General features: G+C 39.8%; 1 protein-coding gene across 8 annotated transcripts in view; it reads right to left on the bottom strand.

Moving 5' to 3' along the window:
• The window catches only part of DLG2 (discs large MAGUK scaffold protein 2), a gene marked incomplete at both ends in the record, with an annotated part of 916,132 nt that overhangs the window by 7,391 nt on the left and 883,040 nt on the right, over positions 1–25,701 (bottom strand). For 4 of the 8 annotated variants that reach the window (XM_084264087.1, XM_084264084.1, XM_084264088.1 and 1 more), the window contains 4 exons: positions 32–204; positions 1,089–1,190; positions 1,932–1,982; positions 14,152–14,197. In XM_084264087.1, the coding sequence (XP_084120213.1) occupies positions 32–204; positions 1,089–1,190; positions 1,932–1,982; positions 14,152–14,197 (372 nt within the window). Of the gene's footprint in view, positions 1–31; positions 205–1,088; positions 1,191–1,931; positions 1,983–11,219; positions 11,262–14,151; positions 14,198–15,110; positions 15,211–25,701 lie in introns of all 8 variants that reach the window. The other 4 variants (XM_084264083.1, XM_084264086.1, XM_084264085.1 and 1 more) reach the window with 4 other exon arrangements.

Raw genomic sequence — 25,701 nt, 5'->3', positions numbered from 1 at the left:
TGCATGGTCAATAAAACTAGTGTCAACCTACCCTTTCTGCCACAAATCTCACAGATTGGACACTAGTTCCATATAAATTATCGTTGTACTGCCCAGCTTCTATAAATTTGTGCTCTTGGATATCTTTTTCCATTTGTTCTCTTGAAATGACAAAATGATAATCTCTCCCATCCACTTCATAGTCACGCTTCGGCCGTGTGGTATCTGCACGAAACAAAAGACAGAAGATCAGGAAGTCTGTGAATCTATTTCATGCAAAAAAATGAGGCAGTGAAGGTTTGCTCGGCGGACGATGCTGGGTCGGCTGTAAGTGGAGGTTCTCCACATATAGGAGCAGATCTACTGCTGCTGAATACTGTTTTCAATGTAGTTGTGACAGTAAAACTGCCTTTTTAAAGTAACACATTCTGATGCTGACCTCCAATCAATACATACAGGCTATCATAAAATTAGGTTTTACAGAATTCCACATTTTTCAGCAGGATCACACACAATCCCCAACTACAAAATGCATTCCAGATTCCAAATCTGATCCTATTACAGCAATAAAATGAATCGCAATCTCATCAATTTAATTAGTCCTTAATTATAGGAATATCACATCTCTAGGAGTTTTAAGCTGATATGTTTGCAGAGAGAAGTTTAAAATGAAGGAAGACTGCAATCAGGGTCTGAAATAAACACCCATAAGCTCCAACGATCCAAGATACAAACATTCTGCCTAATTCTGGGTCCAATATTGCCACAGGAATCATAGATTATTCCATATTTTTATTGATGGATGCTGTGCAATTGCATTGAAACTATTAAAAAATGTTCTCTTATTTAAGAAACCACAGATTAATTGATGAGTAAATTGAGTTAGTGGCTAGAAGGCTCCTCCTTTAAATAACTGCACAGCTTTTGGGACAATTCTTTTGAGAAATTATTTCCAGACCTTCACAATCTTTTCTTTGTTTGTTCCCTTCCCGTTTTTCTCCAATGGAAAAATGACTTTTGAGAAACTCAACTACAAGAGTGCATTTGCTTAATGTGGGGCACCGAGGGATACAACTTAGCTTCAGAACAAGGAGTAGAATCATACTTACGTGGTACACAGGACCCAAACTTATCAGGGAATTCAGATATCAAATCATCGTTGATCCGATCTTTCATAGGACCCAGAATAATAACTGGCCTGGTGTAATTAACTGAACGACAAAAGAAAAGCACATTTTGATGATCTTACTAGCAGTAACAGTAAATCTTCCTGAAGATGCACTAACCAGAGTTGTTGCTTTTATGTATGAAGTGAAAACTTAGGGGTACATTTTATTGATGGATAATTTATTTGTTGACATGGATAAAGAAAAAAGAATGAGTACTGCTCATCTTGCAGAGCTCTGTGATGGTGGGTGCACATGTAGTCAGATGACTATGTGCAAGTGTATATATTTGCTATTCCTCAACAAGATTGCTCCCAAATGCTTGCAGATGGGCTCTCATGAGGCATGGAAAGGATACTGTAAGATTTTTTTTCTTCTCAGTTATATGAGAGCATCCCCCATTAAATCAGGTGGGGGAACTCCCATTTTCAGTTACCTTCCTTGTAGGTTCATCTACCCTGATTAGAGGCACATGTCACATGAGAAGGAAAATAACAAAGGCTTCCCATGTAACAATATTACTGTAAAACTATAAAATCTCCATGAATATTTTTGAGACTGATTTACATATTTATTAGCAAAAGGAAGAGGGAAGAGCCTTGAGAAGGGTAGGAAGTGGGGGCTAGTGAGGGAGACCCTTAGATCATTTCATTTAATAGACAAGGAAAAGAAGCCCCAGAGAATATGGGGCTGGCACAACAAAGCTTACTGCTCTGCTGGCCCCCAAAATGGGAAATGAAAAATATAAGGAAGAGTGACAGAAAAGCAAAAAACCACCAAACTTACTTTCCTGTCTGGTGACAGGTTCATATGAAAGGATGCAGTCCTCTTGGCCTCCTGATGGGAGAAGAAAGAGAAGAAATTGAAGCTGACAAGCAACACATCAAGTACTAAAGCTTGATAAAATGCTTCACATAAAGACAGATTGGGTTCAACACTTCTCTCTGATAATGCTCTCACCTGAACCATTCCAAAGTCCCTTGTAACTTTAAAGCATGGATACCACTCTTTTCCTTCCCCTCACTCCCCTGCCACGTGTTTCAATTCTCTTTGCTGAAATTGGGCTTTTTCAAAGATGGGCAATAAGGCTTCATTTATGGATTTGATAGCAAGGCTGTTTACAAGGATAGCACAGAAATTTGTGTTGCAGTTCTGACTGTTATGGCCCTAACATGCTGCTGCAAGGCAAATCCACAGGCTACCTAAATGGAACAATTTTTATCCTGAGAATATATATGATTTGGTTGACCATCCTTCTGTGCATAACCTCAGTAGTTCACTTTATTCCCAGTATGACATCTAGCTACAGAGCTGTTTTCTGACCCCTATCCTTTCCCTGAACACAAATCTCACAGCATCACTTCTTATACACTTATTGTCCCTCTGCTCCTGTTAGGACTGTTTCCTCATGGTCACCTTTAAAAGTGGTGAAATTTCCTATGTGAAGGAAGTATCAGTACATGGACCATGTCTTGGGTGTAGGTGCATCATTGTCCTCTCCTCTGTGAGAGTGCAAGAGGAGATGGGGGGAGGATTTGGCATGAATAATTCCTGGACATTTCTTTTTCTAGGTCACTGTCACATTCTTAGCACCACATAAGGGCTCTGGCAGGTTCTAAATCTGACTGAGGCTTAGGAAAGTTTAAAATTATGATTTTATTTTTACTCAGTTCAGGCCTTGAGAAGATCCACAGATGGGATTTTGAAACTGATTTGGATACTAGAGAAGGAAGAGTGCCATAAGGAGTGCCAGGGCTTTATAAAACAGACAGGATTGCCTTCATTTCATCTGCTTGCACGCACATGAGTCTCTGGTACATTATTCTGGTGGGCCCCTGCCAAACCAAAGCGTGCATGTATAGGGGAAGAGTGCTGCCTGACACCTCATAGACAACAGAGGTAGGATTTAGAGGGGGATACACTTCTCTGAAGTAGCGTGACTGCTCTCTGAGTCACTCATTAACTCTATTGACAAGATTGGTATTGGGTGCAATGCCTGGTTCCCAGTAGGTACAAAACTTCTTATTCTTAAAACTTTTTAGACCTAAGCTGACTCCCACCTCATGAATCTAACAGGTTGATAGATAATTTGTTTTTTTGGTGATATGTTATCTAGACTGCAATTAAGGGCAATGACAGAAAAAAGCAAATAAAGAAGATGTGTTAGGAGAAAGGGAGAACAGACAGGGCCAACACCAACCTAACAATGGTGCTGCAGCAGCAAAGCAGAAAATACAATTTTTAATAAAAGGAAGCTTTTGAGGACAAGGCAACATAACGTATGAGGAGCGTGGATAATGGATTTTCTTCTCTGATATGATATGATAATCACTTGCTTAACTTTTGCTTTTTCAAAGTTGAACCCCTAGAATTATTGTTGCACTAGGTTTTACACACACCAGGTGTATTATTTTCCCTTGGGTTTCCCTGGGAATTTTAGGGGTGATATAAACCTCAGGATGTCCCATTGCCCTGGAGATGAAACAATCCCCTCTCCAGCATGGACAAGCATGCTCCTGCAGTGCCTGCCCTCCAGATGCTTAGAGCTGAGGTTATGCTTTTCAACAGCCTGAGAAAGTCAATCTTGGGGTGGGTGATGAAGCCATCATGTACTAAGCACGTTGGGGGGGAGCCTGTTTGTTCAAATGCAATCTTAAACTTGGAAACATTTGTTTCAGTAGCATGCAGAAGAGAACTCATTTCAGCTAACTTCTGTATCCTGAGTGCTTATGTCTGAGCTAGTCCCTAGGTACCTGTTAGAGTCGATGGGGGCCTACAAATAGGCAAGTGCTTATTCTAACACATGAGTCATCCAACCTATTTTAGATGTCTACTTTGGGATGAGAAAAAGGCAGAAGGGCGCATTTGTCTCCATGGTCCTGTAACAGCATTTAAAGAGGAAGGTCAGATGCAGACATCTGCATTTAAACAGTGGAATCTCATGGGAGTGACAGTGACAAGAGCAACCGAAAGGAAACAACTAAGAACTCTGACACGAGTGTTTAAAAATTGCTCTGTGGGCTAATGTTTGGCTTTGGCCACAATTATAACCAGCACAAACAAGCCAAGATTTCACCTTCTGTTCTGCCCAGTGTCTGGCAGATGTGTCTGTGTGCTAAAGCTGTTGTTACATCCATGCTATTGGTAGGGTATGGGCTATGGAGACAAAACAGATCTGTTGTACCACTGAAGTCTTGTAAAACTGTGGCCAGACTGAAGGATAAAACTCCAAAATAAAACCCTCCAGTCTACTCATATTGTGCTGAAGCTTAAGTCATTGGAAAGGGTTGCAGCAAGTAAGGAGAAATGCTGAGGCTGTGATACAATGGAACAGGGAGCCATCTTCCTGTGGAAAGGCTCTTCAGTGCTGAGTTTCAGACTCAACATGGGAGGTGAGTGTGGGAGGAAGCTGCCCCATTTCCACTGCTTTACTTTTCTGGACAAAGGACTCAGGAAGCTCAAGTTTCTATGTGAATAAAATCCTTCCAAGTACTGTCCAGAAAAAATCCTGTAAGTCCTCAGAGGCTAATATGCATTTGAACTATACCAGATGGTATTCTTTAATGATCTCCTCTCAGTTAGCAATACAGGGGTTTGAAGTAGTCCATAAAGTATAATGAAGAGCTCTAGAGTCAATCAATGATCGGATTGCAATAACCTTGTGGTGGCTTTGAGGTGTGAGACACAGTGTGAAATTCATCAGGGCATGGGCTCTTATTTATCATTTGACTAAGTCTCATTTACCACCTACATTAATGGCTTAATTAGCACAGGTTAGCTAGAGTGCTCTGCAAAAATTTTGTGAAATTTAACAGGCAAAACAAAAGAGAAAAAAAGAAAGAAAAAGCACTTTTTGTAAGACTTGGGCATGTTCCCTTGTTCTTCAGTAAAATTCCATCTAGTCAAAAAGAGAAGAAAAGAAAGAAAATAAGGACAGAGAAAAAAGAAAATGGAGGCATCCCTAAATGCAATATACATGTGAGTAAAATTATTGGGTGGGCTTTCACTTTCCCAGGGTTACTATGGCTCTGTTTCCCTTGGCTCTTGTTTTGGCTATTGGTGATTTCTCACACTTAAAAAGAATAAACTGGAATTTCTTATAACACAGACCCTCTATAAACTGGGCAGAGAAGTGCTGTGCCATCAGATGTGGTTCATAAGGAGCATTCATGTAATCTTTTTAAAGGATTTTATACTGTTTCTGTCCTAAAACAGATTTAAGGTGATGCATCTGTTTCCCCCTTCTGATTAGATGGCAGAGACTCTGTGAAAGACTCTAACCCAGTTTTGGGGCACATCTGGCATATATCAAGCATTTTTCATGTAATCCATAAAAAGGTCCCATCCAGAGCTTCCATGGTGCTGGTGTAACTGGTGAGTGACCAGGCAGGAGAGCTGCTGCGAGCTGCTGTGGTTGCAGCCACCAGGTAACCACCCATCCTCATCCAGCAGTTTATGCAGTGGGAATATGTGGATTTTGGCACCACATTAATGGCTGTGAATGAAAAAAACTCTGAAGGGATCTAAGGCTGTGAATAACAAAAAAGTAGTACTTCAGAAGACAGCTTATTCATGAATTATTCATGAATTTGGAAAAAGCAAAGAGAATTTTTTTGTTCATTACAGTTTCTGGACTAATGGTGATGGTTATGATCAATACACATGACATACATGTAGGTGAGCCAAATTAATTTTATTTTTGAGCTCTTGCCTGAATTTTTTTGCTCAGCTGGATCTAAAAATCAAAGCAGGCTTATTTTTCTGTCACCAGCCATTTAGGTTTGGGGCTAATGCATGGATTACTTGAGTTGCATTTGCAAGATCTTGGAGAAATCAATTTTGTGTTTCGTTTCATCTATACTGACTGCACTGGACAGTCAATATCCTTGCCCCTATTTGGCTCAAAATCCCTTTCCTAGACCTCTACTTAGAACACATGATTTTTGGAAATATGTTGATAGCTATGATGGCTGGAAAGCCAATAAATAAAAAGATCATCAGTAGGCTGAGAATGAATTTATGACTGAAAAGTGGTCTATCAGTACTGTATGTTTAATATCAGTGTAGCTTGTGAGGGCATAAAATGAGACTTCGATGCTTGTACCATCTGGAGTGTGCTTGAATAATACAATGATCCCCAGGGAATGGAAGAGCCAACGTAAGTGGCCTAATTAATCAGTGGCCTAACATAATAATCATGGCTCCCTCAACCGTGTTCTCAGTCTTCAAATCACATTGCAAGAGTGTCTTGCTGACAGAGGGTAAAAAAAAAATGGTTTCTCTCAATTTTCCTTATTTTTTATTTTTAGTCATGTATTGCTTCTCTTAGGTAATTGGTGCAATCACAACCAGTTAAGCAATTAGGCTAAAGAGATGTGGTAATATGTGTGTAATTTTGATGACAGCTGTAAAAACCTTTCCTGAACTATCGGTAAAGAGCATTACAACACATGTGCAGTGGAGAGACTTCAAATTCCTGGTCATTATGAAAATCATGTCTCACCAAATAAAAACTGATGAGTCCATGGTATAAAAACATGTGTCCTTACAAGCTTGGTTTGAAAAAGAAATCAGAACATTGTAAGTCACAGAGCTCAAAATAAACTTACAATCACGGTTTGATTGGCTGGTTCAGGGGTAAGTCAAAGTTGTTTCTACATATCCTTATCACATAAAGAACAACTTTCTGCTAGACCAGGACTTTATATACCACTCTGCAAACTTGTTTTTGCTGAGAAAAGGTGCAAAGGAACTGACGCAGTTAGAGCCTTCGTATTGGCATGGCCAGTGTGATGCAGCAGCAGCTCAGCCCCTTTTAGATCAGGACAGCATGTTTCTCATGAAGGGCCAGATTCTGCTGTCAAATGAGTTTGTGGTTCCCTCTAAAGTTAACGGAGCCGAAGGTTATCTGTTGGGATGAAGAAAATCCCACTGTTGGCTCCAGATCCTTTGTTCCTTACAAACCCATTTTGAGAGCAATGGTGGAAGACATCAGATTTTACTATCCGCAACAGCCTTGTCGCTAAGAAGTGGTCAAAGAATTTTTGTCCTGAAATCACCTAGGATGACTTAAATTATATCATTATTTTGAAACAAAAAGCATCTGACTTGTGTTGAGAATTTGACTTTTAACCCCCAAGCCCAAGACACGAGCAATACTTCAGCTGAATACACAAGTTTTTCGGTATTTTTCTAAATAAATATGAATGCATTGGAATATCTTCTAGAAAAAGCCCAGTTAATTTGTAACTCCTCTATTAATCACTGTCCAGGGAACAGCCTGAACAGCTCTCAGAACCCTTCAGCCTCACTTTATGTATTTGTACCCCTGGTTTGGAATGGTTCTAGGGATGATCAAATACTACAGGTTTTGACACTATCTACTTTTCACTAAATGCTCATCATAAGAAGCAAAAGTTAGAGAAACAAGTTGAAACAATTGCCAGAGACCCACTAGATTTTTTTTTTTAATCAGAGCACTTCACTCTGGACTCCAAGCAGCCTGTTTTTACAGGGACAAATATGAACGTCTGAGAACACCTGGCACTTGCCAGTCATTGCACACACTGCTTTTTTTGTGCTGGCTAAAGTGTGTATTGCTGATTTGACAGAATCATAGAAGCGCAGAATCATTTAGGTTGAAAAAGACCTTTAAGATTGAGTCCAACCATTAACTTATCACTGCCAAGTCCACCACTAAACCATGTCCCTAAGCACCAAGTCTACCTGCCATTTAAATAACACCAGGGATAGGGACTCCACCACTTCTCTGGGCAGCCTGTTCCAGTGACTGACAACCCCTCTGGTGAATATTTTTTTCCTAATATCCAGTCTAAACCTCCCCTGGTGCAACTTGAGGCTGTTTCCTCTTGTTCTATCAGTTGTTACTTGGGAGAAGAGACCCATCTGGTTACAACCTCCTTTCAGGCAGTTGTAGAGCGATAAGGTCTCCCCTCAGCGTCCTTTTCTCCAGGCTAAACAACCCCAGTTCCTTCAGCCACTCCTCATCAAACTTATTCTCTAGACCCTTCACCAGCTTTGTTGCCCTTCTCTTGGCATGCTGCAGCACCTTAATGTCCTTCTTGTGAAGGACACTAAACACAGCACTTGAGGTGCAGCCTCATCAGAGGCAAGGGGTGATGATCCATTCCCTGGTCCTGCTGGCAACACTATTCCTGATATAAGCCAGGATCCACTTGGACTTCTTGGCCATCTGGGCACACTCCTGGCTCATACTCAGCCAGTTGTTTACAAATACTACCAGGTTCTTTTATCCCAGGCAGCTTTCTATCCACTCTTCCCCAAGCCTGTAGCACTGCCTGGGGTTGTTATGACCCAGGTGCAGGACCTGGCACTTGACCTTATTGAACCTCAATCAATGCTGCCTGTACAGATACCTCTGTAGACCCTTACCCTGAACACACAAATTATCCTCCAAGTAGCACAGCACCACACTGAAGAACAGCTTTGCAACATGGCTGGCTCCAAATGGAGTCAAACCACTCTGGTTATGTGGCAGTGACTATGTTGTGTCACAGTTGGGTCCCTTTCCTAGCTACTCAGATACAAACAAGAAGAACAAAAATAATAATTTCATGCTGTCATATTCTACCAGGAATGAGCTTTACTCTGAGCACCTATTATTTTTTTTTCCTCTCATTAGCAGTAAATAAATAAATAGGCAGTAAGGCATACATCTGTAGGAAATGTTCATAGACTAGGTCTGATAATTACTCTTCCCATGTAAGGGATATTGATATCTTTCTGCTGTGCAACGTCCTCTCTCAACAGTCCCCCGAGGTCCAAGCTGCAGTCAAATAAGACAACTTCTTCATGACAGGCCTCGTCTCTCTTATCTCCATGCCCTCACAATTTGTTGACTGCTCTCTCTGACCACCAGCTGCCTCTTGCTCTCCTCTGATTCTTTATTCCTGAGTTACAGTTCTTCTAGGGGAGATTTGTTGCCGTGAGCTGTGTGATGAGACATATTGTCCACATAGGGTAGCGTGGAGATCTAGAGAGTAACCAGCTGGACTCAGGAGGTCTTTCAAGTGCTGATAGGAGATATGTTGATATACCATGGCCATGTAGTAATTAAACATACGGTCAGAGAGTTGATATGCCATCATGGCCATCTGAAAACATAATTTCCAGCTGGTAACCAAAGTTGCTAGTTGCCAAAGGTCATGTCTTCAAATGTCATGTCAGCACACATCAATGAGTCCTTAGCAAATGGAATTAGGCCCTTTAGGCACTTGGTCCTGGGTTTTAAAGCCACCTTCATTTGGCATAGCCTAGCATTATCTTCCTCTGCTGCTAAATAACAGCCCTCCCATGTGCAGCAAAGGAAGCTCTGCCTGCATTTTCTCCACCAGGCAGCAGTTGTTGGACATAATGGTAGTGTGTGGGGAGCTCCAGCCAACAGGATGTATGGGGAATGCTGCTGGAGTAAGACAGGAGATTGACTGGATGGAAACCACTCTGGGAGGAGATTGTCTGCCATGGGCATGGCTCTTCAAGTTATCTATGTCCCAACTAACTTCCCCAAACCATTTCTACCCATTTTCTTGCATCTTGAGTTTGTTTCAAACTATTGTGCAGCCAATGAGGAACTGGATGTCTGGCCTGTTTTATGATGATGTCTTGGAATTAGCTGCTGTAGTTCTGCTCCAAATGTTTGGCTGCAACTGGAAACCTTTGTTAAGTCTCTTGTTTGAGATAGTACTACAGGCATGGGATGTGCTCGGCCACCAGCGTAGATTCTCCTCTGGGCTTTTACCCTGAGCTTTCTCTGAAATAAACACACTTGGAGGAGGTTTGACTAATGCAAACTTTTGAAGATTTAACCTATTGACTGATTCCTGATTGTAAAATCAATCTGGGGAAAGAGCTTCTTATATTTCAAATGTAAAATCCTCCTCTCATCAGTAGAGGACATATTAAAAATAAAGCCTTCAAAATTGGATCTTGGCAGTTCAAGAGCACCCACTGTTTTCTTGTGGCTCTGGCAATTGCTTTCCAAGGAAACCTTTGCAATACAAGAGAATACAAACTAATTTACCTTTTCTGAATTGCATAAGATTAGCTGTTTTACTGAAACAAACCACTGTTTATTAACAGAGCTCAACTGCTATGCACTGTATCAAGACTAGTAAATATGAGGTATGATACCAATGATTACCTGAATGTATGTGGGTGCTTAGCACAACTGCTGAGTGACTGGTGGAAAAGTTGATTTGCTAAGCAAATGGCTTGAAAAAATGAAACAACTGGGTGATTTAGTAAGCAGCCTATCATTTTTATTACCTTTTACTACATTTCCAGTCATTTGTTTAATACCTTATATTTTTGCTTCTCAACACTTCCAGAAAAATAGCTATATTGGTTAAATTTTGGGGTAGTACTAGCAATTACACAATCTGCCTCCTGGCTGTATGACCACATGGGGACCATAATTCCAACCAAATCAGGTTGCAGGGTTGGGACCTCCACCTACAGGGAACTGGTGACATTCAGTGGCGGTGCCTAAGAGGGTGAAGGTCTATCTTACCTTTTTTTGAAGACTTCAATATGCATTAGGAAATCTGCATTGCCAAAATTAGGGGCTCAAGAGAATTTTGGGGACTGTTTTTTAGCCCTTTAGACAGACAGGCATGCAGAAATGCAAGTAAAAAGTGTGACCTTGTAAAGAGGATTCCATTGGCAGATTTGACTTCAGCTACGAAGTAATTTTACTCATAAAAGACCATTAAGAAACTGCCCCCTCCCCCAAAATAAACATTTTGTCGCTAAGTCAAATAATCCTTCCTTTCACAGGCTACCCAAAGCCAGGTTTTGGTTTATGTCTCAGAATACATCCCCAAAAACAACCTTTCTCCCTTCTCTGATAAAGGTTGCCTGTTTTCTTTTATAGCTTTGCACTCAAGATGTGGTCGTAAATTTGAATTCCAAGCCATTTGCTCCAACTGCCTTTTTAACGTTAACAAAAGAGTAGCAAGGAGAGAAACAAAATAAAAGAAACAAACAGAACAAGCAATGCAAAGTAAAAGGACTCTAATGAAAGCAGTAACTTACTGTAGCTACTTTCACTATCGCTGGCATTAGAAGAAACATGTTCTGCAAGAACAGTACAGCAAATTAAAGAACATAACCAAGCACCACAGAGCTGCAGAAACTTAAAAGAACTGCGACCGTCATGCAAAGGGAGTTGTGCAGGGAGGAAATAAAAACGACGTGGTGACATCACCTGAAAACTCAAATAATTTACACCAGTAAAATGAAAGCTTTCTCTCTTGTGGCGTTTCCAGAAGAGACTAAAAAAAAGCGTCATGGCAAAGCCATGCCTTTTCCTGATGAGACAGTTAATGACATCTCAAAGAACTTCATTTCAAAGCATGCTGTGGTCTATTGGTCAACCTGACTGGCTGTCTTGAGTTATTTCATGAAACTGGAGTGGCTGCTCATATTATTCTGCACTACCAGTAACATGCATCATTAATGCATTGGAATTATTCCTCCAAAACTTTAGTCACTGTGCACTCCCTCAAAGGGTTAAAAAATTGACATGAAAATGGTTTTGATATAAAATATTGCAACTGTGTCTATTTTATCATGTAAAAAAAAAAAAAAAAAAAAAACAAACCCCAAAAAGACAAAGCCAATGACAAAACTAAGGGAAAAAAAAAGAAATCTTTTTTTCAGACATTGTCTAGGATTTGAGTTACAGTATGAAAACTTTTACCAGACCAGGCTGGATGGATGAATAGGTTTATAAGAACTATCATGATGTGTTTGGCAAGTCTGGTCTCCTGTTCCTATTACCATATTATTTAAAAGAAGGTGTGATCTATATCATGTGAAGTTGCTATTCTCAAACTGTAGTCAGCAGACTATTTATGATTAGCCAGACCATACAATATTGTCTCCAGGAGCTCTGCAGAACTACATTAAATTGTGATTTTAGCAGTATCTCTGGTATAAATACTGATTACTTTGCACCTGAAAGATCATTTGATATCTGAAACTTTTCAGCTGGTGCAGGACATTTAGAAGCCAATGATATAATGGCTATATACTGGGGAGCACCCTTGGGTTAGTGAGAAAGACTCACACCTAGAACTGCCTCTAAACGTTCCCAGTGAAAGAAGGAACTCATAAAAGCTAAGAATCCCCCGGGATGAACCCAGAGTAGACCATGCTTGGATGTCACGAAGGATGACTATGGAAACAGTGCCAAGAACACCTCTTTTCTGCAAGGTGCTGTGTTTCCCTCACATACCAGTCTAATGGCTTAGGATTCATACAGAGGGACTGGTGGGGTTGCTGGAGCAGCAGAAATGAGAGGGGATGAATCTCAGAAAAAAAGTAATGGAAAATTTTGATCTTGGGCTTAGTAAGAAGCTTAAAAAAATAAAAGTTATTTTGAAGAAAATAGTATACTGACTTTCAGGCATTTCGTAGCAAGTTAACAAAGGTTATCTGAAACTAATATGCTACACAGGACCCTGAAGGACTTTATTAAACAAGAAAAATATATCCTTCATAGCAAGAACTGTCATAAAAAAGGCATATCTGAGTTGATTATCAGTGAAATTTGAATGGGTGGGAATTTCTAAAGGTGTGTTGATAATTGAAAGCCAGGTGCAATAATAGGAGAGAAACTGGAGCCTGTGTAACATCTCTGTGCTACTTTTCCCTAGCAATTTGCAGAATTCAGTTATCTCCTTTCAACTGGTTGGATGGTAGGGAGATTTGTCTTTGTAAAGACACAGATATTCAGGAGAGTTATCAGATCAGAAGTATTCTGCTGCTCTGCAGGCAGGGAAGGGGCTGCATTTGTTGCTAATAAGCTGCTTAAAGCAGCGGAATAGTTAAAATTCAGGTGGCAGCGACGTTTGCTCTCTCTGACTGACACAACTAGTCTTGCAGAACTCTTCTTTGTACAAGAGACGAAGCTTTCATCTTTAAATTGTGAGCTATCGTAGGGCTTTACAGTTAGACTGTTAAAACATCCCTTCAAGAATCAGGCAGAAGCAGACTAATCACTGAAGTTGTGTGCATGGATGTGCATTCCTGCGAGTAAAAAGCACGCACAGAGCAGTAAGGCGATGCAGCGTTCAGCATTCACACATATTTTGCCCCAATGACTTGGCGCTTAAGAATAAGAACCGAGGAAGAAGCAGCCAAACACATGCAAGTGGTGTGTTGTTGAAATTATTTAGGTCTGGATACAGAATAGAATGTATCTATTTATATAGGAATCAGCTGCAAATATTTCACCCTATGCAATTTTTTCTTTTCTGGTCTAGCTTTTGAGGAAACAAACTTCTTTCTGAGCAATTATCTGACACGTTACACATTCTGCAATGCCAAGTCTCGAGACAGGATTGCTGCACCAGAAAGAAGGATTGATTAAGGTTGCATGACAGAGAGAGTAGGTTGCTAATGGTGAGATGGATCCAAAAGTAACTTTGGAGAAGGCATGGTCTTCTCTAGCCTGCAAATGACTTCTTCCATGAATAACAAATACTAGTCTAAAATCCAGCAAAGTAACAAACACTCCCATGCAAAAAGCTGAAAATGCAGAAGCAACAGCGTAAAATAATTATCTATCGATCTCCTCAGGATGTGATCAAGTTAAAAATGTTTTAACTTTCCCTTGAGATGGAGAGGGAGGGATTGCTGCTGAAAAGAACAGTCTGGGCAGCAAAACGAGTTCTAGGTATGCTTCTCTACAGCACTGCCATGATGGGAACAATAACATACTGTCAGAAACAAAAGGTGTTATTACAAAAGAAGGGAAAGTGTCTGCTTGATACACTGTATGTTATTTAATATTGTCATGCAGAACAAAACGATTGAAACATTTTTAATGCATTCACAGCTGGGTAACAAATAAAACTCTTATCTTGTGCATGCTAGGAGTGGAGGGTCCTCAGAGAAGGAACAGAAGCCAAAACAAAACAAAACAAAAAAAGATTTACAGTGACCATTCCTGGGAACTTACTCAGAGTCTTTGTTCCATAACCGTCGTCACCTAATCCGGGGATGTCCTGCACGGAAGTCCCCAGAGAGAGCAATGAGAAAGGAAGAACAGCCGCAGAAGAGGAAGGAAGAAGTCAGTGGAGTTGAAATGGATACTACCATGACTGACCATGTTGATTGAGCAATCTGGATCCTGGCTTTTTCTTTCTGAAACAATTTTAAACCCCTATTCTATGGGAATGCAGCCAATGAAAGAAAGAGGCAGTGACCGAGATATATAGCTTTTGGAGCTGTGAGGAAGAAGGAACAATCAGGTAAATAAAGTTCCAGAAAATATCCTCACCAGATAAATTTAGGAAACAATTTTTGAGGAAAAAAGTGAATATTTGGGCTTGGATCCAGCATATATTTTAACAATGCTGGTTATCTATATAATTTAAACAAGCAGTAAATGCCCAGGGAGGTGGAAGTAGACATTCCAAGATCTGATTTACTTCTTTAAGCTATTAGGACGAATGCTTCATTTAATTGCCAAACTTTCAGTGAAGCTGCCCATGGGGAATCAACTTGGAGAATGCCAAAGGCAACAAAGAGATCAGAACAGACCTTTTAAAAAGTAATAGTTTAGTATCATAAAAAGAAATCATATTTGCATTATTTTGATCCAGTTCTGGTCTGAGAATATTACATCAGAGACAAATTTGGGTTTATGACAAGTGCTACAACCACTTCAAGGAGCCATGTTTGCTCTTCCAAAATTTAAGGTCACTGTTTTCTTTTTCTTTTTGTGCAAATAATGTTTACAGGGAAGGAGGAATCAGCTGGATCCAAACTGCAGTCACACATTGGTCACAGTAGTAATACCTCTCCTGCCTGCCTACAACAGAGATTTGCCTAGACGTGTGGGGTACTGGTATCATGCGCTGTCACCCATTTTTTTGTGCTGCTGCATGTGACATCGTCTCCAAGAGTTTTACTTACGTTCTGGATCACTTGTTTCCTGCTCACTCTGCTCCTTGCTCTTGTAGAATGGGAATTTTCGTGAAAAGATGAAGTTCTTTTTACGCTTGTCATTGAATGACTGTGAAGGAGAAAAGGCATGGGGCAAAAACAGGGACGTCTAATTGTTGTCACACTCATGCTGACAAAACAACTAGTTTGTAAAAGTGGAGAGAACTGTAGTGACTCAAATCAGTTCAAAGCAAGTGGCTGCAAAGAATCAGAGATGATTGTGATGAGGTCTGCAGGTTGAAGGCAAAAGCCCCTGGAGACTGGATCGATATAATTACAGAGGTCTCATATCACAACCCCCAGGTCCTTATTTGGAAACTATCGTGTTTGTCTTCTTCAGATGAAGGGCTGCAGATGGCTCAGCGTGCTTTGAGATCGAGCCACTCATCTCTAATGACAGTGGACTGAGCACAGAATTAATTAACTGGCTGAAAAGGAATAAGCTGTAAAAAGGGAAGTGCAAGACTTTGATTTGCTTCTAATAGGTATGTGAATGCAGCACTGTGCCAATTAAAATCAAGTATTTTTTTCTGCTACCTGTTGCTGATTTCGTGGTGTTTTATTTGGCCTCTTAATTGAAAACTTAAGTGTGTTTTAATGCATAATTTAAGAAAAACTACTTTTTTATTTTATACATGTACATTTATCATTAGGTTCTTCTGGTATGCTTTTTGTTTCATATGATTTAGAGATGGAATTCTGCTGATAAGCAGTATTTCATTGCATGTTAAGTACCATACATGGCATTAATTCTTCCAACAGAGAATTACTATGGAAGAAATTGGGTTTTATACATGATAAAACCTTTGACTTCATAGACAGTCACACATCTATTTCAGATAGTAAATGAGGAATTGGAGCCCAATTCAGAGCTGCAGATAGTGCTTATATCATATAATATATATATCATATATAGTGAGCTGTGTTGTCCATCAGACTGTGTCTTACACCGTTTCCTAAATGGAACATATACAATGCCCAGACACAGGACTTGGCAAGTGATCACCTCCATGAGAGCAGAGACCTTCTCAAGTTATTTAAAGGACCTATCATCTCATGCCTTTGTCATTGCTTGAATGAAATACAACCTGTATTTGGCTCTAATTTGGAAATGGAACAGATTTACAATTTCAAAACATCACTTATTTTCTTATATTTGGGAAGCACAGCATAAAATGTGATTTATGTTATGTATTTCTAACAGATGTGAAGTTAGGTACCGAATATCGCTATTCAAATAGTTGTCTACTTGTGTCACGGAAGTTTCATGCCACTTTTACATTTCAAGCATATTTAAAGTTCAGTAACTGAAAACAAAGGAAAAAAAATATGCACATGTAGAATAAATGATCCATGAAAATCTCTCAGAGTATGTAAACATTGAATGTGAAATTAATGTGGAGGTCATGCACAAATAATCCAGACAGCATGCAATTTCAAAACAAGGCAAATATGAAAGAAAGCCAGAGGAAAAAAAAAAATGCACATGAAGGATTAAAGTAATCTGTGGATGAAAAGAGGACTGACATGCACATTACATCACTTTAATGACCTACAGGATATAATTAAATTGTGTTTTCTGTGATCATTTCTTTTATTTTTCCAAAGAAAGGAATTAGCATGTTAACATTTCCCACTGTGAAAATGTTGTTTGTCATGATTCATTTGAATTTGACATAGTAATAGTGTAGGCATTACACTTTGGAAGGGAGAAAAAAAAATATACATGATAGCACCTCAAACACCAAAGGGGTTTTAAAATGACAATCACTTCATTACCAAATGCCATTTCACTTTGGAATTAAAGAGAATGTTATCAAATTGATAAATAAATATGCTGTGTTTCACAGAGATTATACCATAAATAACACTTATAAGTATTCTTTTTCAATTTTTTCCCCAACAGTCTAGAGCAAAAACTTCAGGAAGTCCATATTCACCAGAGAAGCATGTATTTTTTTCAAGCTTATGCAAGATTGAACAGTATGTTCCAAATTTGACAGGTATATTACAGTGTTATACAAACTTCTGCAATTTCAAATACTGGGTTGCCTTTCTAATAAGATATTGTTCCACTTCAATTTGGACAACCAAAATCTGGCAATTCATTGCAGGTGACTTGTTAGTCATACAATGTTCTGGGTTGGAAGGGACCCCAAGGATCACAGAGTTCCAACCCCTCTGCCACAGGCAGGGCCACCAGCCTCCAGGCTTGGATCTACACAAGGTTGCCCAGGGCCTAGTCTGACCATGTCACTGCATGTACACCAGTAAAAAGCCTTGTTCTGAAAATAAAGCTGACTCTTGGTTTATTTATATCATTTGACAAATATGTGTATGCATGTGTTACTATTTCTATAGATTAATCAATGTGTATATTAATCTTAATGATCTTATATACTATCATAGTGTAGCCACAGGGTTTATATTTAATATAACAGAAAACCTGTCAAGTATTATAAAACACTAAACCGGCTCTGATCCTGCAAACTTATAGAAATATTTAGTCCCTGGTATTAACCAAATAAGCTCAACAAGTGCTTCTTGTACATTAAGTGCATGTTACTTTGCAAGAAACCAGAAAGAAGCCTTGATTTTGATTTTGTATCCAATATAAATGTGATTAAACCCAGGCGGATGGTTTCCACCTTAAGGATATGAAATCCTGCAGACACCCAGCAAAATGCTTCTTGTAGATACCATGATAGACATCTCTAATGTATAGAGATAAGGGGGTTGGCAGAGAGGAGCAGGAGGCTCATACAGAATAAACCCATTTTTTAGTGGACACACTGTGTTAATTACAGATTTTGTTCTGTTGGTGGAGGAGTAGAGACCAACACTGAATACATATTTTCTTTTTTAGGAAAGGCTCAGGCTCGTGAGGAGCAGCTGTAAGGTTAAACTGCAAGGTTCAGATGTATGGTTGTGGACTATTCTATCTCTATAAAATGGAAACTTCAAGATCTCTCAAATACTCTGGGGCCTGTTTTCACAGGGGCTGCCTGTGCTGTTAGAGAGCTGTGAAACAGCTGTAGGACAAACCAGAGGGATGTTTGCCTGCATTTCTCAGCCTGATGCAGAAGTTATGTGCAGCTGGAATTGAAGTTGTGATATCAAGCTTAGGCTTCATTCAACAGTATGGATGCAGGCAGAGTTTCTGGGAGCCAGTGACAAGGTGTCTGAAAATGGATTCCAGTATAAATTGCCATTTCTTTGTCATGAATATCGTAAACTTCCATAATGGCAAATAACTCAGGCATTTTAGTCTCAGCGAGTGCATGTGCAATACATGGCTTTTATACTCCACTGCTGTTGTCTCACAGGGACTGCCACTAACCTTGGAAAGGGCCTTAGCGGGCACTTTTTAAAGACAAGTGCCTAAGATTAAAAAGCAAATGAAATTTTCAAGTGCTGTTTGACAACAGAACAGTGAGGTCACCTGTCATTACTTTTGAACTGTGATGAAAAAGAAGAGACTTTTCTCAGGAAAAAAAAAACCCAAAAGCTTTCACTCTTGTCCTGGCTTCAATTCTTGTTTGATATTACTTAAGCCTAGACTGTTTTGAAGAAACCAGATAAAAATAAAAACCGTGATGTGCACTCTTGCTTGACCAAATATCCCCGCACGTCCCCAGTTATGTAAGTCTGGCTTCCATCTAGCAGCCTTCCCTGGTTGTGACAGACATCAAGACACTGTGTGTTTCTTTTCCTTAAGAAATCCCTTCAGTGTTTTTGTGTGTCAGCATCATTTTTCTAGTCTAACTGCTTTTCCCTGGGTGCAGCAGACATATAGATGTTACTCATCAGCTAGTAGGACAGTGGTTTTTTAAAGGAAATGTTTGTTTCACATTGAAGAAGCAATCCAATAGTGGTAAAAATCACAAAGAGTAGTGTATCAGTAATTTGATAGTTTTACCATACTGCAACAGGCAACTATATAATTGTTTACTTTGAGTTTCTTCCCAATTTTCTTCTACAATGTAGCTGATCCAGCCTGTACTGTTTAGTGCAGATCTGCTCTTGATATAGGATGTCCTCTATGCTTTATAGAAGAGCCTTATATATTGGGGGAAATTTTCTTTTAATCACAGAATCATAGAATCACAGACTGGTTTAGGTTGGAAGGGACCTCAAAGCTCATCTAGTTCTAACCCTTCACTAGCCCAGGTTGCCCAAAGCCCCATCCAACCTGGCCTTGAACACTACCAGGGATGGGGTTTCTACAACATCTCCTTTCTGATGCCGCAAAAGCATCTGTATCTTCTAAAAGCCATTAAACTCAAAAATACATTGCAAATGTTTTATATTGATATTCCATTCAACCAATGTGAATCCTCAGTCATGATCTGGAAACCAGCATTTGGGGATCATCACCTGAGGAAAAGCTGTTCCAGAGCACTTATGAAATGTTTTTACACAGGATATAGACGAATTTCATTTTAACACCTATTTTTAGGCAGGATTGACCTAAGCTTTAGCCTAATTTTCATATTATATAATTGTTTTGTTTTGAGATTGGTCTCGTAGTGTATAGGAGAAGTTAATTCATTTTACTGCTTTTCATCATCCATGGGTTAGTTGTTAGAGGGTTTTTTTTTTGTTTTTCTTGGGGTTTATTTTGGTGGAGTTTTTTGATTTTTTTTTGCTTTTATTCTTCTCCTTTAATACTTGGTTTTGGCTGAACTTAAATGAAAAGTCCTCACTTATACAGCGTTCTACAAAAATCCACAAAATTTATCACCAATACTATGTCCCTGAAATCCTTCTCCCTACATTTACTACACACTTTTTGTAGTAGAGAAACTCTTTTACCGTGTTTGAACACAGCATAGTATGCCCAAACCTTTAATAAAGGTATAGAGTATTCACTGTTAAATTGCTCCCATCATACTAAAAAGTTGCACTGACACCAGAAAGAAAAGTTCTGGACTGTAACAGCTGCTCAGTGTAATTTCTCCTTCCAAACCTATGTTTCACTTTTATAGTGGGCTTCTTCACCTAACAATTCCAAGGACATGATGAATATGAAGTGTCCAGAACAAACTTCTGAAGAGAATCCTGTCTTGGTATATTTGCTTTATGTGAAGGGTGGTTTTGCAGTTTGCATGGCAGCATGGTCTGGGGAATGTTGGTCAAACTGCACTATGGGATCTTCTGCCTCATCCTCTCATCTGCAATACTAGGACCATGGCAGTGCCCTCCTTGCAGGCGCTTTGTGGGGACTAAGTCAACACTATCACCTGGTGGGTGCTATCACTGAGGCCATGGTAGTTTATTTTATTAAGACAGATAATGAAGTATACTGAAGTTAAGTGGTTTGACCAAGTCTAGAAGAAAGCCAATGCCACTGAGTCATTCTTGCTTTCCTGGTGCAACCACAAACTTGGCCCTAGACTGGGCTGATGAACAGAGAAAGATCTTAATGATGTCTGTGCAGACATGCAGAAGACAATTTATTATGTAGTGACCACACAGTTTATTCTTTAAGACATATATCTTTCATTTTCAGCCATATGCTGGCAAGCAAAACTTGCCAATTTCCCTATGTCTTTTTGTGAGATGGAGGGGGAAGGATGTCAGGGTGTCCCTATTCTGTTAAGTTCAACTCTTAGATACTGCAATTATTTGGAAAAAAAATATATTCCTGGGCTACAGTCATTTCTTATAGAATTTTTGCACCATGATCTGTTTTGGTAAGTGAGAATAAATTGTGTGAGAAGCAGCTCAGATGAAGATCACTTTGCTTGCGTAGTTTTCCCGTGAAGATGCAGGGAGGTTTGGATCATGGAATCCAAAATGAAACAGTACAAAACTCTGTGCCACCTCTCTTCTACAAAGGTAGTGTTGTTTAATATTCATAAACAGGAAATTTTACTAATCTTCTTTTAAGACTGACAGTGCCACTTGTCAGCTAGCAACTCAATTTTAATTCCTAACAAAACACCACAAACTACCAGGGTAACAGAAAGACTAATAGACTTTCAAGAGAGCTTGTAAAAGTGATGTTTCTAATTCTTCAAACACGTCTTTAACTTGGTACAAGGTACAAATCACATTAAAAAGGGAGCACTCATCTGTGCTAATTTGTGTTGCATCATTGTTGGCAGGAGTGAAACGCCAACGTAAAATCCTTGTGTACATGACAGCCAAGGTCATTTACAAGTATCTGAAAGTTGTACACAAAGAGAGTGGGAAGGATTTGTTCAAGCAGTAACACTGAAATTAATAGTGTGAAAATAAGAAAGGGCAAAGCTCCTTGACAGTGAAATCAATTTGGATGTAGAATAATCTGCCTCAAGGGAACTGGAAAAGCCTAGATAATTTTTTACATTTAAAACAAACCTGCTAATCTTAAGTACTATGGGGATTAACACTGTGGTTCCAGGAGAGAAGGTAGTGGTGAAGGAGAAAGAGAGAGCTGAACATTAAGCCTCTCCTGGCGCTAGTGCTGAGATGAGATGCTCGCAGATCCAGCATCGCAGAGTTGTGCTGGGGTCCACCACGAGCATTGATCTAGCCAGGGTCCCTACAGTCATACAGGCAGTGTGGCGGTTTTCCTATCCTTTCTCAGGGCTGTCTCCATAGTTTGAAAGTGTATTTGATGTTTGGAAATGTTGTCCCAAATCCTTCTCCACTCTTTTTAAGTTTTTCTTTCCAAAACAGTAATTCTGTTAGAGCAGATGTATGCCATCACCTGCTGATCCTGACAGGAGATCTTTGTGCACATGAACCTGTCTCAGCAACCTTTGTGCAACAGTGATGATAAAAGAGTCTCAGAGATGAACATTAACGTTGGTGTGCACTTGACAAAGTTTTGGGACTGTCTGATCACCTGCCCAGACCCACAGATTTTCCTACAGTGTACACCAGAGTACTTTTCTGAGCTTGATCTTCATTCCCCAGTTTTGATCAAATATTTTCTCATTTCTTTTTCTTAAATCTGATTCCCAGTTGACTGCTGGTGCTTCTTTAGATTTATAAATGAAACTGAGGGTTTTGGTCTCCTCTATGCAATCTTTTGAATTAATCTCACTGAATAATTAGTGCTGCAGAAGGTGTTAGATATCTGCTACGTTAAGAAAACACAACTTGCTCCTTTATCACTATTTTTGGTGGAATCACTTATTTGTGCTGTAAGTGGTACATAAAATGGACCACTGCATAAAAAGCACAAGTTGCATGAAAACCTTTATTACTCTTCTTTTTTGTGTAGCAGTAGTGGAGGGAGATTTACAATACCTACATGCCTTCAAATTATGCCCTGAAAGATAACTGGAGCACGCATCTCTTGAACTACCCTTTTGAGTTAAAGGAAGAGTGTGGTCAGAGGTGACTGGTGTAGCAAGCTAAATTATGGCAAAGATCTGTGTCAGGAGACAATGAATCATACTAGGCTCACGGTTTTAATTTAAATGTCTTGTATCCAGAGAAGAACAACCACAGGGACCAGTATAGGTTGGGGATTGGCCTGTTGGACAGCAGCATAGGTGAGAGGGTCCTGGGGGTCCTGGGGGACGGCAGGATCACCACGAGCCAGCAATGTGCCCGCATGGCTAAGAAGGCGAATGGCATCCTGGGGTGTATTAGAAGTGGGATGGTTAGTAGGTCAAGAGAGGTCCTTCTCCCCCTCTACTCTGCCCTGGTGAGACCACACCTGGACTATGTGTCCAGTTCTGGGCCTCTCAGTTCAAGAAGGACCTTATTAATGTTTATAAATATGTAAAGGGCCAGAGTCAGGAGGATGGAGCCAGGCTCTTCTCAGTGATGGCCAGTGATAGGACAAGGGGCAACAGGTGCAAGCTGGAGCAGAGGAAGTTCCATGTGGATGTAAGGAGGAACTTTTTCACTGTGAGGGTGACGGAGCCCTGGGACAGGCTGCCCAGAGAGGTTGTGGAGTCTCCTTCTCTGGAGACATTCAAACCCCACCTGGATGGGTTCCTGTGTGATTTAGTCTAGGTGATCCTGCTCTGGCAGGGGGGTTGGACTAGGTGATCTTTTGAGGTCCCTTCCAGCTCTTAACATTCTGTGATCCTGTGATCTGATAGTGTAGTCCTTAACGTTATGGCCACCTAAGAAAGACTATTATAAACAAACTCTGCAGAATTATAAGGTTGAAGAAACTAGAAAAATTATGAGATACATGTATTTAAATTGCTCATTAACTGAAGAAATCGCCCTATCAGGGTTTTGTTTTTTTTTTTTACTGATAATCTGCCAATAGGCAGAAATATTTTTCTCCATCTGGATTAAGTTCATCCAAAGCCTTTACTTCTCATATTTGCTACTCTATTCCTTTATGCTTACAACTTGTATATACTTAGTATTGGTACTTCTCAATAAAATGCAATATGGCTTTTATCTTTAAACTGGAAAACAAACACGAAGTTTCTTTACTGTAGTGTGTTTATAATTTGAAAGAAAAACGTCTACTGAATTTTTAAAAGAAATCTATGAAATTTTCTTTCTTTGCTTCAGCGGATTAAAAGCTGCAAATCTGACCTGACAATATTTTTCACAATTTCTAAAACTGTTTCACCTCTTAAAAAAGCCTAGGTTGCTTAAGGCATGCCAATTCTCTGCTAGAGTCAACATTGCTACTGTGACATAAATCAAAACTGAAGACTCACTTGTTTTCCCTTACTTTTGACTGTGACCTGGGCCCAACAGGCATTATTATTAAATTATTGCATGTCTTTGCCTCAAGATACCCAGGAGCAACGAGACACTGTACGGTTAAATTTTCCTGGCTATGTGCTGTTTTATCATGTGGATTTAATTTGATTACTTCAGCACAGGAGTGAACTAGATGCTGATGACAGCAGTTTTTCTAATGTACTCGCAGAAACGCAGAGCGAAGTGTGGTCAGCTGAAGAGGAATGGTCAGGGAAGTCCAATAACATGATCAGGTCAAAACAGATGTGCAGCCAGTGTCCACAGCCTGGCACCAGCTCCAGCTGTCTTGAAATGTGAAGACAGGATTGTGGAGGATGTGAAAAATGCATGACAGAACAAGGGCAGCTAGACAAATGAGACCCAGCTTTTCCTCTGACATGAGGAGGAGAAGAAGCCTCCTCCAAGCAGGAACAATGCTGAGGTCTGAATCTTCAATCACACTCAAAGCTGTTCCCATATCTGGGGTCTTGCAGTCTTTGCCAGAACTTAAATCCAAGAAAGGGAAAACTAGAAGCAAGACAACAAAGCAGCCAGATGGAGAAGAGCAATTTATTTCTCCTCTCTGTGCCGGGCAGTTTCACATCAAAGCTCTGGTGAGTATCTTCAGACCTACTAAACCCCTGTGCCAATAAAAAGACCTTGTGCAGAAAATATCTCTGCTCAGCAATTTGCTTTTAATAATTTCCACCAGCTTTTTTTCGACTTCTGATGAAGACCTACCTATAAGAACCAGTTGGTCAGCAATTTATACGATGTGATTTCCCATTACATCTTTATCCTTGTCATTAATTTCAATTTTATCATAGAGGAAGCATTCTTGAATGGTTGGTAAAGAGTAACAACTAAAATCCTATACTGCAGAAACAATGGTTTTGTAAAAGATTTTATGTCAGTTAGTAATGGAGATGTAAAACCAGAGATTTTATGACAAGAAGGATTTCCAAAGCTTATTTTAAATGGCATAAATGAAAAATTGTCCTTATTCTCTGGTTACAGCAAAGTAAATTTCAATCATTCTGAGATGGGGGAGTGTTCAGTAAACTACTGATTCACAACTCTTGCAAAAAAATGATGTGCAGAAGGATTTTCTGAGTAGAAGGGGTTTTTCTTTGAAGTAAAGAAGCCTGCAATGTCTTCACAGCAACAGTGGAATTCTTATGGACATCACAGGAGCTATATGGGCTGAGCAGAGGGCTTAATCCTCTGCATTCTAGGTAGCTTTGCCTGACCTAACCTAACCCAAGCTAACTTGACCTAACCTAACCTGACCTAATTTAACCTGACCTGACCTTACCTAACCCATCCAATTATTCATATTTTGTGCTTAGCAAAGCGGTACCAGAGAAATATATTCAGAATATCTGTTACAAATGCCTAGTTTATTCACTGCAACTGCTAGTGCAAAGATTAGTCCAAAAGAAATTGTCCAAAAGAGATGTCTGAGCTAGGCTTTAAAACTGCATAGTTTTTTAAATTGCCTTGTTTAGAAGAAGGCCCTGTTGCTCTTAAGGTTTAGCTTATCATGTCTGATCAAGATAAAGCAGATAAGGACTGCAAATTTGTGTCATGCCCTAGCTTTGTGAAGCATTGAAGGACCATAACCATGTCTCAATGTGTCTTGAAATGGCTGCTGTGTGTTTTAGAAGGTACACCCAGTGCATTTTCTTCGAAGGCTCACAGAAATGGTATCCACTGCATCTGCCTTTAAAGATTCACCTTGTATGTGCCTGGGGCAGAGGTAGGGACCCCAGGCTCCTTTTTTAAGCTCATCCCATCTCCTTTAGGCAACAGTGGAAGGTTGGGTGCTCTTGACCATGAGGAAAGGAAGAGCTGTTCATTTGGGAATTTCTGAGGCAGAGAAATATTAATTTCAGGGACAGCAAAT

The sequence above is a fragment of the Gallinula chloropus genome (genome assembly GCF_964237585.1).
Source record: "Gallinula chloropus genome assembly, chromosome: 1".
Taxonomy (NCBI): Eukaryota; Metazoa; Chordata; class Aves; order Gruiformes; family Rallidae; genus Gallinula; species Gallinula chloropus.
The sequence above is the reverse complement of the archived record's forward strand: the minus strand, read 5'-3'. Positions and strand labels throughout refer to the sequence as shown.